At 46.9% G+C, this 12,563-nt stretch overlaps 1 protein-coding gene across 1 annotated transcript in view; it reads right to left on the minus strand.

Annotated features, from left to right (window-relative positions):
* Positions 1–12,563, minus strand: part of Dnmt1 (DNA methyltransferase 1) — a 48,157-nt gene that overhangs the window by 11,826 nt on the left and 23,768 nt on the right. The window contains exons 13-26 of the mRNA XM_013346289.2: positions 9,100–9,134; positions 8,771–8,816; positions 8,598–8,678; positions 8,412–8,521; positions 7,196–7,314; positions 6,857–6,949; positions 5,960–6,111; positions 5,452–5,639; positions 5,177–5,360; positions 3,270–3,367; positions 3,009–3,156; positions 1,299–1,414; positions 960–1,161; positions 746–885 (exon numbers count right to left, since the gene is read on the minus strand). Of these exons, the coding sequence (XP_013201743.1) occupies positions 746–885; positions 960–1,161; positions 1,299–1,414; positions 3,009–3,156; positions 3,270–3,367; positions 5,177–5,360; positions 5,452–5,639; positions 5,960–6,111; positions 6,857–6,949; positions 7,196–7,314; positions 8,412–8,521; positions 8,598–8,678; positions 8,771–8,816; positions 9,100–9,134 (1,712 nt within the window). The remainder of the gene's footprint in view (positions 1–745; positions 886–959; positions 1,162–1,298; positions 1,415–3,008; positions 3,157–3,269; positions 3,368–5,176; positions 5,361–5,451; positions 5,640–5,959; positions 6,112–6,856; positions 6,950–7,195; positions 7,315–8,411; positions 8,522–8,597; positions 8,679–8,770; positions 8,817–9,099; positions 9,135–12,563) is intronic.

Genomic DNA, 12,563 nt, shown 5'->3' on the forward strand with positions numbered 1-12,563 from the left:
AAAAGCCCAGGAAACCCGACTCAGATTCACAACCCATTTCCAGATTGTGATGGTTTTTGTGAACCTGCCATTTTAAATTCCCAGCTTACAATGACCACGGGCCCATCTTTTGACTCCAGTTTTGGTGCCGATTCAGGTATAGTTTACATTTATTAAAAAAAAAAAAAAAAAAGCATGCACTACCACTGCCCAGCAGAAATGACTATTTTTAAACAGATGGCTATGCTTGCCTATGACAATCCCCAGAGAGTCCATGTTTTTTTTTTTTTTTTTTTAAAAAACAGGGTTTCTCTGTAACGATCCTGGCTGTCCTGGAACTCTGTAGATCAGGCTGGCCTCGAACTTAGATCTGCCTGATTCTGCCTCCCGAGTGCAGGAATTAAAGGTGTGCACCACCACCTGACCAGGTCCACACATTTTAAACACATCCATGATGTCAGGCCTCTTTGGTCAGCAAAGAACACAACTGGGGCTGGGCGGTGGTGGCGCACGCCTTTAATCCCAGCACTCGGGAGGCAGAGGCAGGCGGATCTCTTGAGTTCGAGGCCAGCCTGGTCTACAAGAGCTAGTGCCAGGACAGGCTCCAAAGCTACAGAAAAACCCTGTCTTGAAAAAAACAAAAACAAAAACCCCAAAGAACACAGCTGGGGAATAAGTAAACGTTTCTCTGGAAACCTGAGAGAATGGAAGGTCTCCCAGAGCAGGATGGGGGCAGAGGAGGCCTACAGCTGGTGCACACACTCACTTGTGCTTGTTGTCCTCTGTCGGCTGGGTCGTGGGAGGGGATTCAAACCTGGCGTAGTCCTGGTTGTACCACAGCTGGTAGAAATAGGTCTTTCCATCATCCTCAGCCCTTGGCAGCATGGTCTCGGGATCCATGCCGCCCTATGTAAACAAAACATGGTCAGCCTTGGCTCCTAGTGGTCGGGTGGAGCATGGAGAGGAGAGGAGGCGCTCACCTCCATGGCCCAGTTCTCAGAGGGAGCTCTGTAGACGACCTTGACCTTGCTATGGATGTAGGAGAGCTGCATATTCTCACACTCGCCCACCAGGAACAGCTCCAGCGGGTCTGAGGTGGCTCCAAGGACTGTGTCTGTCCCAGCACAGAACCAGTGCGCATGGAACATCTGCCCGTTCTTGTCTTCCCACAGTGCCGTGACCCTGCAGCCGCAAGATGGGACAGGGAATAGATATCTCATGTAACCAGCAGAACTGGACCATACAAACCCTTGGTATCTTTTGGTTTCAGTCTGACATGAAAAAGCAGGCACTCAAATTTGGCAGGAGGACACACACACCTGGCTAGATATAGCGGCTTGGAGGAATCATCTGGAATGACAGAGACGCAGTCCCCCACCTCCAGTGTCTCTTCATCGATGCACACCTTCTGATAGTAAGTTCTCTTCTCTTCAACCTGAAACCAATCTGAGCTTGGGTGAGGGCCATAGCCAACATTTCCCCTAACTTTCTGTGAAATTTGCTTGGGACTAGGGGTGTGGATCAGCAGTGCAAAGAGCACTGACCAGATGCCAGGCTCTGGGCTCCACCCCAGACACCCTAAAAAAGTGGAAACACGACTTATTTGATAAGTCATGAGGGCTAACAAGATGGCTCAGTGGATAAAGTTTTGTCACTAAGTCTGACTCGAGTTTGATCCCTGAGACCCACTCTATGGAGAAGGGACTCACGTAGGTTGTCTTCGGAGTCACGCATGCTGTGGCATGTGTGTACATCCACAAATAAACATAATGAAATCAAGAAAGCCGGGTGTAATGGTACACACCTTTAATCCTAGCAGGCCTATCTAGCCTACATTAGGTCCAGGCCAGTCAGAGCTACACGGTAAAACCCTAACTCAAAGAAAAAAGGCGTGAGTTGCTGGGATTGTCAGCACATGCCTGTAATCCCAACACTTGAAAGGCTGAAAAAAGCAAAGGATCAAGAGGTCCAGGGTTCAGCAGTGAAAAGTACTTTTTGATGTTAGAGAACCTGGGTTCAGTTCCTAGCACCCACAGTGGCTCACAACCATTCATAACTCCAATTGCAGGGGATTCCATACCTTCTATTGACCTCTGTGGGTACTAGGCATGCACATGGTTCATGTACATATATATAGGCCAAAAAAAAAAAATCTACACGCGATAAATCTGAAAAAAATGGTAAAAAATAAAATATAAGTTCTAACCCAACCTGGGCTATAAAGTGAGAGCCTATCTTTAAAACAAACTAAACCAAGGCTTCTGAATGAATGCCTTTTTCTGTATAAACTTGGCTGTCCTAGAACTCGCTCTATAGACCAGACTGGCCTAAAACACCACCACGTGTATATAAAATATATATATTTTATATATATATATATACATATATTAATTTGTTTGTTTTTTGAGATAGTCTCTCTCTGTAGCTTTGATTGTTCTGAAACTTGTTTTGTAGATCAGGCAGGCCTCAAACTCAGATCTGCCTACCATCCAAGTGCTGGGATTACAGGCATGTGCCACCACAGTCCAGTTTAATAATTTCTATTACGCCTGTAATCCCAGCACTCAGGAAGCAAGCAGATCTGCCTTAGAGGCTAGCCTGGTCTACATGGGGAGTTCCAGGACAGTTAGAGAAACCCTGTCTTAAACTAAAACAAAACAATAACAACAACAACAACAACAACAAAAAACAAAAACAAAAACAAAAAACCAACCTAATGCTGACATGGTGGCACATGTCTGTAACCTTAGCAATTGGGAGGTTGAAATGGAATAGTATAAAGTGTAGAAGTATATGGGCTGCCTGGGCTACAGTCATCTCAGGATTTACCAGTGAGGCTGAGGTGTGGCCCAGTTGTAGAGCTCCAGCCTAGAGTGCCTGAGGCCTTGCATTCTACTCCTAAGTACGGGGAAAGGGGGGGACGGGACAGCAGCTGGGTTGCAGCTTGCCTCTCACAGGTGAGCCTGCGGCTTCCTGGCTACAGGGCTAGGCTCAGGCGTGCAGCAGCACGTAAGAGGAAGAGACCTCACCTTCAAGGGCTGTCCGAGCCAGGAGATGCGATCCTTGTTCTGTTTCTTTTTCTTCCCTTGATGCATCTTTTTGGGTGATGGCACCTCTGGGATGTCATCATCAACTTCCTCGTCATCATCTGCCTCCTTTACGGCCAAGTTTGGACACCTGCAGAACACACTCTGCCGTCAACCCTGGGAAAGCATCCCGTCAGCCCCACACCGTCAGCCCCACACCATGTCGTTGCCTCTGCCACCAGAACAGAACATAGCAAAGCCTACCTCCTCTTGAGGCAAGCCTGTTTACTCCGCCCAGTGCCACCAAACTTAACCATATCCTTGCAGGCTTTGCACTTCCCACACTCAGGCTGCTGACAGACCTGAAAAATAAAAGGGTGGATCAACCAGCCATTCATAGGGAGGAACTTTTTTTTGTTTGGTTTGTTTTGAGACAAGGTCTCTCTACAGAGCTCTGGCTGACCTCAACCTCACAGAGATCCACCTGCCTCTGCAGACAAATGCTGGGTGGGAATTAAGGCATGCATCACCACACCAGCCCAGAACTTTCAAAACTATGCCTGCTCAAGGTCAGCGAGATGTTTGGTGGGTAAAAGTACCAAGCTCCCTAAGCTTACTTCAATACCCACAGCAAGACTAAAACTCCAAAGTTACTTCCAACCTCCACGTGCACACTGCAGCCTTTGCACACACCCTCAACTAGTAAGTATGAAAGCACACCGCATCTGTGCTGAGCACTTCAGACTTTCCCCATGCATGCCCTAAGCTTGACAACTACTCAGATTTAACCTGTGTCAGGTATCAGGTCATTCAGCTATGACTAAGGTCCTGTGACAGATATGCACAGGTGACACACACTGTACCCTGAGAAGGGGTCTCTGCGTCTGAGTATGTGGAGGCGCACAGGGTGCTAAGCATTCCCTAGAAACTCACAAGCAGTCAGTGGGGACAGTCACTAACAAAACACAACAGCACGAGAACAAGGTAACCAAAAGGAACCAAGCACCCAGCTCCCTTGTTTAGAAACAGACAACAACTTTAAAAGGAATTATCAAATACAAGGACATGGAGAAAAAGTCAAGTAAAGGTGAGGACGGGCATCCCGTGAAGGCCTATACCATGAGAAAAGGACGGATACTACTGTGGGCGAAGGATCAGCGAGGCTCTACTACACCCAGGGAAAGTCAAAACAGTAAACTGCAAAAATACACCTGAGTGTGTCACACGGTTAGGGTGACTTCCTCTAAAGAAGAACCCAGCAGTCCCTTGTGTACTAAGAATAGCACGTAACAGTCTTCTCTTCTCACTCAGAGCTCTCAGGACACTTAAGTTCCTTTGATAGCATAAGATAAGGCATGTCCCGTAAGCTGGTGTTGGGACAACTGATCTCACAGAACTGGGCATGCAGTACAACACCCAGACGCTCAGCTCTCAGGAGGCAGGGGAAGGAGCACCAGCAGGTTCAGGACAACCTTGCCTACAAAGCTGCCTCAGAATACACCCACACATGCAGGCCATGGTTCAGTATATGGTCTGTAGCCCAGGCTGACCTCAAACTCACTATAACTGAGAATGTCCTTGAAATCCTGGATCCTCACTGCCTTCTTTATGGGATAGGCTCGTGCCTCCAGCTTAACCACATCATTTGAGGTTTTGGTTTTTTTTTTTGTTTTTAATTTGGGTTTTGTGTTAATGACACAGGTTGATTCCAAGACCATTGATACAAAAGTACTCACAAGAGCCAGCCATGGTGGCGCAGGTCTATAAACCCAGTTTTTGGAAGAATACGGTAGGATAGAGACTTCCAGGCCAGCCTGAGCTAGATTAAGACCCAAGTCATATCAAGAGGCCTTCTGCAGCCACAGTTCTAAGCTGAGAGAAACATGTACTTCTGCAGAAGCTCTAGCAGAATTCCAGAGTGTAATGTGGCCTGAGGGGCGACTCTGGCTCTTGGGCCAGTCCTCTCTCAGCACCCACAGAACATGGAGGTAGAGCTGACGTCTCTCAGGAAACCAGGCTATGTAGCCAACGGCATCCACCTAAAACGCCCTAGACACTCTTGTTGACTTCAACCCCACCCGTCTGGCAAGGCAGACAGCTCCCCTAGAGTACTGACTCCTAAACATCTAAGAAGAGCCAAGGATGGCTCACGGCGTGGCTAGCCTGCTCACCTCACAGACGCCACAGCGGCGGCGCTTGCAGGCGTTCTCCTTGTCTTCCTTGTCGTCCTTCTCGATCTGCTCTGAGAAGAACGTGTCAAAGATCTGGTAGACCAACTTGGTGGTGGTGGCTTTTGTGGGCCCTTTGTCCTTCTCCTTAGTAGAATCTTTGAGGTTATAGCGTCTCTCCGCTCGCCTGAGACAGATGGCCACCATTTTAGGGAACCAGACATAAGACTGCCTTCTCTGGTCTCAAGTCTCCCATCTGATTCTTGCTACATCCTTACCTCTGTCCCAGAGTGACCCCAGCCAGCTTGATCAGGGCTCTCATGCAGGGAGTCAAGAAGATGGGTGTCTCATCACTGTCCTTGGCATCATCGTAACTCTCTACCTGATTCACCACAAATTGGGCATGGCGCAGCAGGGAGTCCTCTGTGAACCGGTTCAGGTTAATGGCAGAAGGAGGGACAGTGGTCTTTGGTTTGGGGGGGAGAGGAAGAAACAAAACAAAACAAAAACGATCAGATGTTTCTAATGTTTTGCCTCCTTGTAAGGCTGGGTGAGAGGACCCTAGTATTTCATGTATGCTAGACAAGCAATGTACCAAAAGTTGCGCACCTAGGCCCCCATTGGGGATTCTAGACAGGGGCACTACAAGTAAGACACGCCCCCAGGCCTGTTGCATTAATCTTCTAGTGGTAGTGGAAGGTTCTGATTCTGAACAGTCTTCTCTAGCATCAACCATGCTGTGTACATGTAGATCCAAACCCTTCCTAGAGAAGGTAAAGCTCTCACCTCAATCTTATTTATTAGGTCTTCATAGACGGCGTGAGGATTGCTTTGCAGGAACTCAACCACAATCTTACTGATGTAAATTTTCTCCTGCATCAACCCAAATATTGGCGCATAGTCTGGGCTGGGTTCCATCAGAATGTATTCCGCAAATGCTGGAAGAACATATGACTTGGTTTTTAAAGATAGTCCAATTAGGGTGATTATGAGCATTTCAAGCTCCTCCAGCACCTACCATTTATGCAGATGGCTGTTTGGTTTATTTAACGGGGTCCTGTCATTTTGCCTAGGCTAGCCCCAACTCAATTTCCTGAGTAGCTAGGACAGCAGTTGTCTGCTATGTCCAGCAGGTACTACATTTTAAAAAAATGTTTCAAAGCTAGTAAAATGGCTCAGCAGATAAGGGCACTTTCCTACAAGCTTGACAACTTGAGGTTGATCCAGGGCCTCACATGGTAGAGGGAGAGAATCAATTACTACTATCCCATACGTATGCTGTGGTGCACTCACACACAATAAATAAAGAAATATAAATAAATAAATAAATAAATAAATAAATAAATAAATAAATAAATAAATAAATAAAGAAAGAAAGAAAGAAAGAAAGAAAAATCCAGGCTGAACACGGGCAAGTATATGTCTTCCAAGCTTCCAGAACAATCTAAAATTTAAAACTCCACAACCTAACCCACAAGAATCCAACTTCTCTATTCGCTAAGGTCCACCTGGACTTGCAGGAGCCAGGTGGAAATGAGTCAGCTGAGGTCAGCACTCATCTGAGTTGTAAACACCTGATTGTCATACAACTGGAGGATCAGCTTTCAGGCCAGTAAAGATGAACACAGGTCACGAGGTCCTCCCTGTGCCTGATGAGACCCTTATGACTAGGCAGAAACTTACGGGTGCTGAAGCCAATGAGAGCCTTTTCTCCGCCATCAAAGCCAGTGATCCACCACTCACTGATAGGCCCCAGGTTTTTGCAATTAACACCACCTGTGGAAAAAAGTCCCACTAAGAAACAGACTAGACACGGTGACTTCACAGCTCTCTCTACAGCTAGAAAACCCAGCCAGCATGCAGCCTCTTCACTTTGCTGAGTTAATGGCAGGACTTTGAGCTATCCCCTCAAAGCAGTACTTCCCACGGGTTCTATCTTGCCTCCCCTATCTTGCCTCCCATGTTTTGTTCGCTTCTTTAACAACCCTTGAACATTGCACATACCTTTACCAGTACACGTACCTTCCACAGATGGATTTTCATCATAAATTGCTTTGGCACAACCAGCAAAGTAGAGTTCAATGTTCTTCTCAATAAGACCAGTGTCAACAGGACACAGATGACCTCTATTGCAATATACACTACACAGGCAACAAACATTACTTCACCACTCAGCTCCACACCGATGACCATAAATCTCTGTCAGACTCAAGGTACCCAGACTAAGTGAGGGTTCTGGACTCAGCAATATCCACCACCCAACAGTGTCTCACACCACTCTTGTGTGACAAATACCACACACCACATGCTGGAGTTATAATTGGCTGGTTGTGAGCTGCCTACACAGGTATCAGCAGCTGGAGTTGACTGCTGATTTATCTCTCCAGACTAAAAAGAACTGGAGTACCAGTACTGATCCTGCATAAGGCCTGTTCACTGGCCACACTCAGCCAAGGGCTGCATGCCCTCAGCCATCTTTCCCCACCAGAAAAAGGCTATGTAACTGAATGAAGGAGAAGCCTGGCTTCAGTTCTCTCCTGAGGATGCCACAGTGGGATTTACAGCTGACTGCTATCTACAAACAATCTCTAACTGGCCCCACAGGTCTACTGCCTATTAGGGCAAAGCCCTATAGATCACTGGCAGATCTACCATGTCAGTCGTAGGGAGAGAGATAATAGCCACTAACCAACATGCAGGGAGTATTGCCACAGCCACACCCAGGGATCTTGAACCAATGGTCCCAAAAACTCCAGCCCATGGTGGGTTCAATATCTAAGAGCACTCAGGAATGATGGGTACTCCTAAGGGGACCCCTTCCACCACATAACCCAGAAGGACTTGTGGGTTCAGCCTCATCACATCTGGTCCTGCTTCTCCAAAGCCAGGGCTGGAAACATGGCTCAGCTGTGAAGGGCTTGCCTGATGTAAATGAAGCTCTGGTTTGCACAGAGCACTACACATCTGGGAATGTTAGCACAGAAGGCCAGGAATTCAAGGTCATCCTGTCTACTTATCAAGTTTGAGGCTGGCCCAGGCTGCAAAAAACCCCAGAAAACAAACAGCAATAATAAAATTTTATTTGTGGCTGAAGTCTATTCAACCTTAATTGGCTTCTTAGCTATTGTCAAAAGGAGGGCAGCTTGAGAAGCCCTATGATTAGAAGTAATGACTACACTTAGATGCCTTGAACACAGGTGTCCACCAGCAGAACACACCCACAGGACATGGCAGTTACCTGAAGCAGGTCACCCTGTGCTGGGGAGATGACTCATAGCTTTCAAATCCAGACGAGTTGGATTCATAGATGGACAGTTTCTCACTGACCAACATTTGGAGTTCATCCACCTAAAGGACAGGGGACAGTGACATGGGCATACCAGGAGGCAGGAGAGGACAGGGTGAAGGTAGAGCACGGACTCACAGCATCTGGAAGGTGTTGCTGGTACTTCAGATCAGGGTCATCTAGGAACTGGCCGCACTGGGGGCACCGTGGTGAATCCGTCTGTGGGAAGAACAGGTACGGCCTCAGGGCAGCTCTCCAACATCTAAGAACTCCTGTGCTGTTGCTGGCCAAGTTCCTGGAGGTGCCCTTACCTTTGGGATCACGGCCGATTTGGTTCGAGCCGCCTTTTTCTCCACTCTGGAAGAAGCACAAGGTTGCTGGCATTTCATCAAACTGGAATACGCTACCCACCATCAGCCCTGCACCAACTCTTCCTAAGCTAGCCCAGGCATGCTGGTGCCAATATCCACAGTGACCATCATGGTACTGAGGTTGCCCAGCAGAAGCAAAGTGCCTGCTTCCACTCCGATCCACAGAAGGTTAAGGCTGGTGCAGCAGTTCGCTGAACAGCCTCCTCTCACCCCTCTCTAGAACTGCCTAACAGCATCACCTGCTCTGTAAGGGAAAGCGAAGTGCTTACGGTTCTTTGAGTGTCATTTTTCGTCTCTTTTCTTCCTAAACAGGAGCAAGAAGAACAGAGAGTCAGGATACCTTAGGCTTGAATGGCACTTTAGATTAAGAACTTCCTATATGCCAGATAGTGGTGGTGCACACCTTTATCTCAGCACTCAGGAGGAGGAAGCAGGTGGACCTGAGTTTGAGGCCAACCTGGTCTACAAAACAAATTCCAGGACACCCAATAGACAGACCACCCTCTCTCCCCCCCGGGGGGGGGGACAATGAACCTTCCTATATGTGATTGTCACAAATCTCAGGAAGAAAGCTGGTAAAGGGTCAGGTACTAAGGCCCAAATCACACCAATGTCCAAATCCCATGAAAAGCCTGCCCTAACCCAGAAACCTAAGGCAGGAGGACCATGAGTTGGAGGCCATCCTCAGATACTTGGCAAGACCCAATCTCAAAAAAAAAAAAGAGCTAGGTGGTGGCGGCATGCGCCTTTAATACTAGCATTTGGGACGCAAAGGCAGGCAGATCTCCGAGTTTGAAGTCAGCCAGGCAGGGATACACAGAGAAACTGTTCTGAAAAACCAAAATAAATGAATGAATGAACAAATAAAAAGCAAAAAACCAAAAAGGCCCCAACAGGAGGTGCTGATACAAAAGACATGCCATTTTTATAAGAAGGACAGGTGAGTCCAGTCTCTCCTTGTGCTACACAAAGCTATGTGAGGGCACAGCAACACTGAGGTGCTCTGGGAGCCAGAGCAGTCTCTCTAACAGCTAACCGTAGGGTCCTCCTAAACATGGATGTCTTGAAACCACAAGCTCAAAAACTACATGCATTACTGGAGATGCCTATCGCAGCAGGTACCCTGAGAAAGGCAACATAGAGAATCACTTCCATTCAAAAGGACTTTCAAGATGTAAAAAGGAAAGTCATGTTGCTACTTTATTTTGAGATAGGATCTCACTATGTAGCCCTAGCTGGCCTGGAAATAAGTCCTTCTATAGTCCAGGCTGGCCTCCAACTGAAGAGATCTGCCTGCCTCCTGCCTCTTGAGCATAGGGTTGTGGCTACTCTGTAGGTCAGAAAGGCAACTGTAAGTAAAGGAGCTGGAGTAAACTCTGGTGCCTCCTCCCATACAATGTCAAACCTGTTGGAGCCAAGGTCCCACATTGCTCTCCCATCCCTAAGCACCCTAGCTCCAGAGCACTGATACTCTGGATTACGGTTTCCACAGAATCACTTGGAAGCAGCGCTATTCTTCTCCAACACCTAAATGTGCTCCTTGTCTAGGAAAGGGTAGGTTAGCTGATGTGTGCGCTTCAAACCAACCTCTCATGAAACTGTCAAGTCTTCAATTAAATATTTTTTCCCCCAAGATTGTCTGACTATGTATAGCTCAGGCTGACAATGAATTCTAGATCCTTCAGCCTCAGCCTCCTGATGCTGGGATTATGGGTATGAGCCACCTTTCCCTGCTTCCCCTGTGCCATTTTTACAGTTCAAATCAGGACCCATACAAGAGATAGACAATGCACTATGACAGTACCTTCAGATGGCTATGATGGCACTACGTGATAACCACAGGACCTGACAGGTATGTGACCCAATACTGACCAAGTGTTATGTAGCCTATGTGTTTAAACTATGTAGTCCTAACTTGTGGAAGGCAGTCTGGTTTCCCAGGTTCTGGATCTGGCCAGTCCTGTTTCCTGCAGATACAGAGCTGTTGGCTGTTTTGTTGGAACTTGGAAGGTGGAACCATCTGGAAACACAGTGACCAGAGGCTGTGGGTATGTCTTACTGGCTAACTGGGAGCTTAAAGTGACCCTGTCTTTGCCCCTAGGTGCTTTGAAAGTAGTCATAGCTCCATGTCTGGCTCCCTCTCAACCTTTCACTTTCCTTTTGCAGAGCTGGGTAGGGAATCCAGAGCCTTGCACAGGCTACGTGGTCACCGGAGTGGCCTCACTAGCAACCATGGAGGTTTGACCCCAGACACCAACTATCTCAAGCAGCGAGAAAATAAATATGGCTCCAGTTGCCAAGACAGACTACGCACAAAGAAAGCAGTTTCAAATGAACTCCCATAAACAAGCAAAAGAGAATCGGCTTCTTGCACTCGGCAACTTCTACTCAGTCTTAGACAACACTAAGACATTAGGTGAAGCAAGTATGATGGTTCATGTCTACATCCCAGCAGTCAGATTGACACGGGATTGAGGTAAACCTGGACTACAGAATAAAAACCTTGTTTCAAAAAACCAAAAAGAATAAAAACATGGGGTTAGAACTGACAGTGTGGCTCAAGTTGCAGAGCGCTTGCCGAGCAAACACAAAGACTTGGCTTTCATTCCAATACTCAAAGACAAATGATATGAGAAGCTGGAAGGATGGACACTACACTGGACAAAGTCCACAGTGCCAAAGCCTGGGCTACAAACCTCATTACAGGGGGCCACTGGCTCAGTACACCTCCAGAGTTCCTAGAGAGCAGCCAACAGCAAGAAATAGGCCAAAGAGACAACTAAGAAGCTCGGAAAAACCAGGACACTTTCCATAAATTGGAGCCTGTGCTGAGATCTTCTAACATTATTTGTAACAAACCTGAGCCACATAATGATTCTCTGATCAGCTATGGACCATCTAGAAGACAGTGATACATGATCTGTGACTATATAACAATCTGTAGCATCTTTGTTTTTGTTAACTACATAAATTAAAGTTTAACTTCTTTAGACAAAGTTACCTAATGGATAATTTCCTGGAACATATTGAGGTCATTAGGTAGCATGAAATTCACTGCATATAGTTTAGATCTTTTTTCTTTTTCCTCCCCAAAGACAGGGTCTGGTATAGCCTTGGCTGTCCTGGAACTTGCTCTGTAGATCCAAGTACTGAGATCAAAGGTGGGCATCACCACTGCCCAGCTTTTGTTTTCTTGGTTTAATGTAGTTTAGATCTTAATGTAGGTCACAGCTCATGCTGTAAAAAAAAGCAGACAGGAAGCAAGTCGACATGCACACGCCTGAGTTCAACACCGGGGGTGCCAGGCCATGTTTATAAGGAGACCTTGTCTCAACAATACAAATAAACCCTGCAAGACTACGATCCTAGCAGACTAGACACGTGTTGGGGTTTTATTCACTGTGTACTGTGGTTCTATTCACAACAAGTCCTTCCCTCTTAGAGATTTTAAAATTACATTTGTCTATCTTGTGTGTGTGTATTATATGTGGGTGTTCATGTATCATGGTATGCATGTAACAACCAGAGGATGACTTCTGGTGTCTGAAGTCAGCCTGGGCTACACATGTAGATCCTGATTCTAAACAAATGTGAGGCTGAAGAGCTGTCTCAGTGGTTAAGAATACTGTCTGTTCTTTCAGAGGACCCAGGTACAAGCCCTAGTATCCACACCCAGTTTCAGGTGAAATGACACCCTCTCCTGGCTTCTGTGACCACTGAACAAACACGGTAT

Source organism: Microtus ochrogaster, chromosome 5 (genome assembly GCF_000317375.1).
Source record: "Microtus ochrogaster isolate Prairie Vole_2 chromosome 5, MicOch1.0, whole genome shotgun sequence".
NCBI classification, from domain to species: domain Eukaryota; kingdom Metazoa; phylum Chordata; class Mammalia; order Rodentia; family Cricetidae; genus Microtus; species Microtus ochrogaster.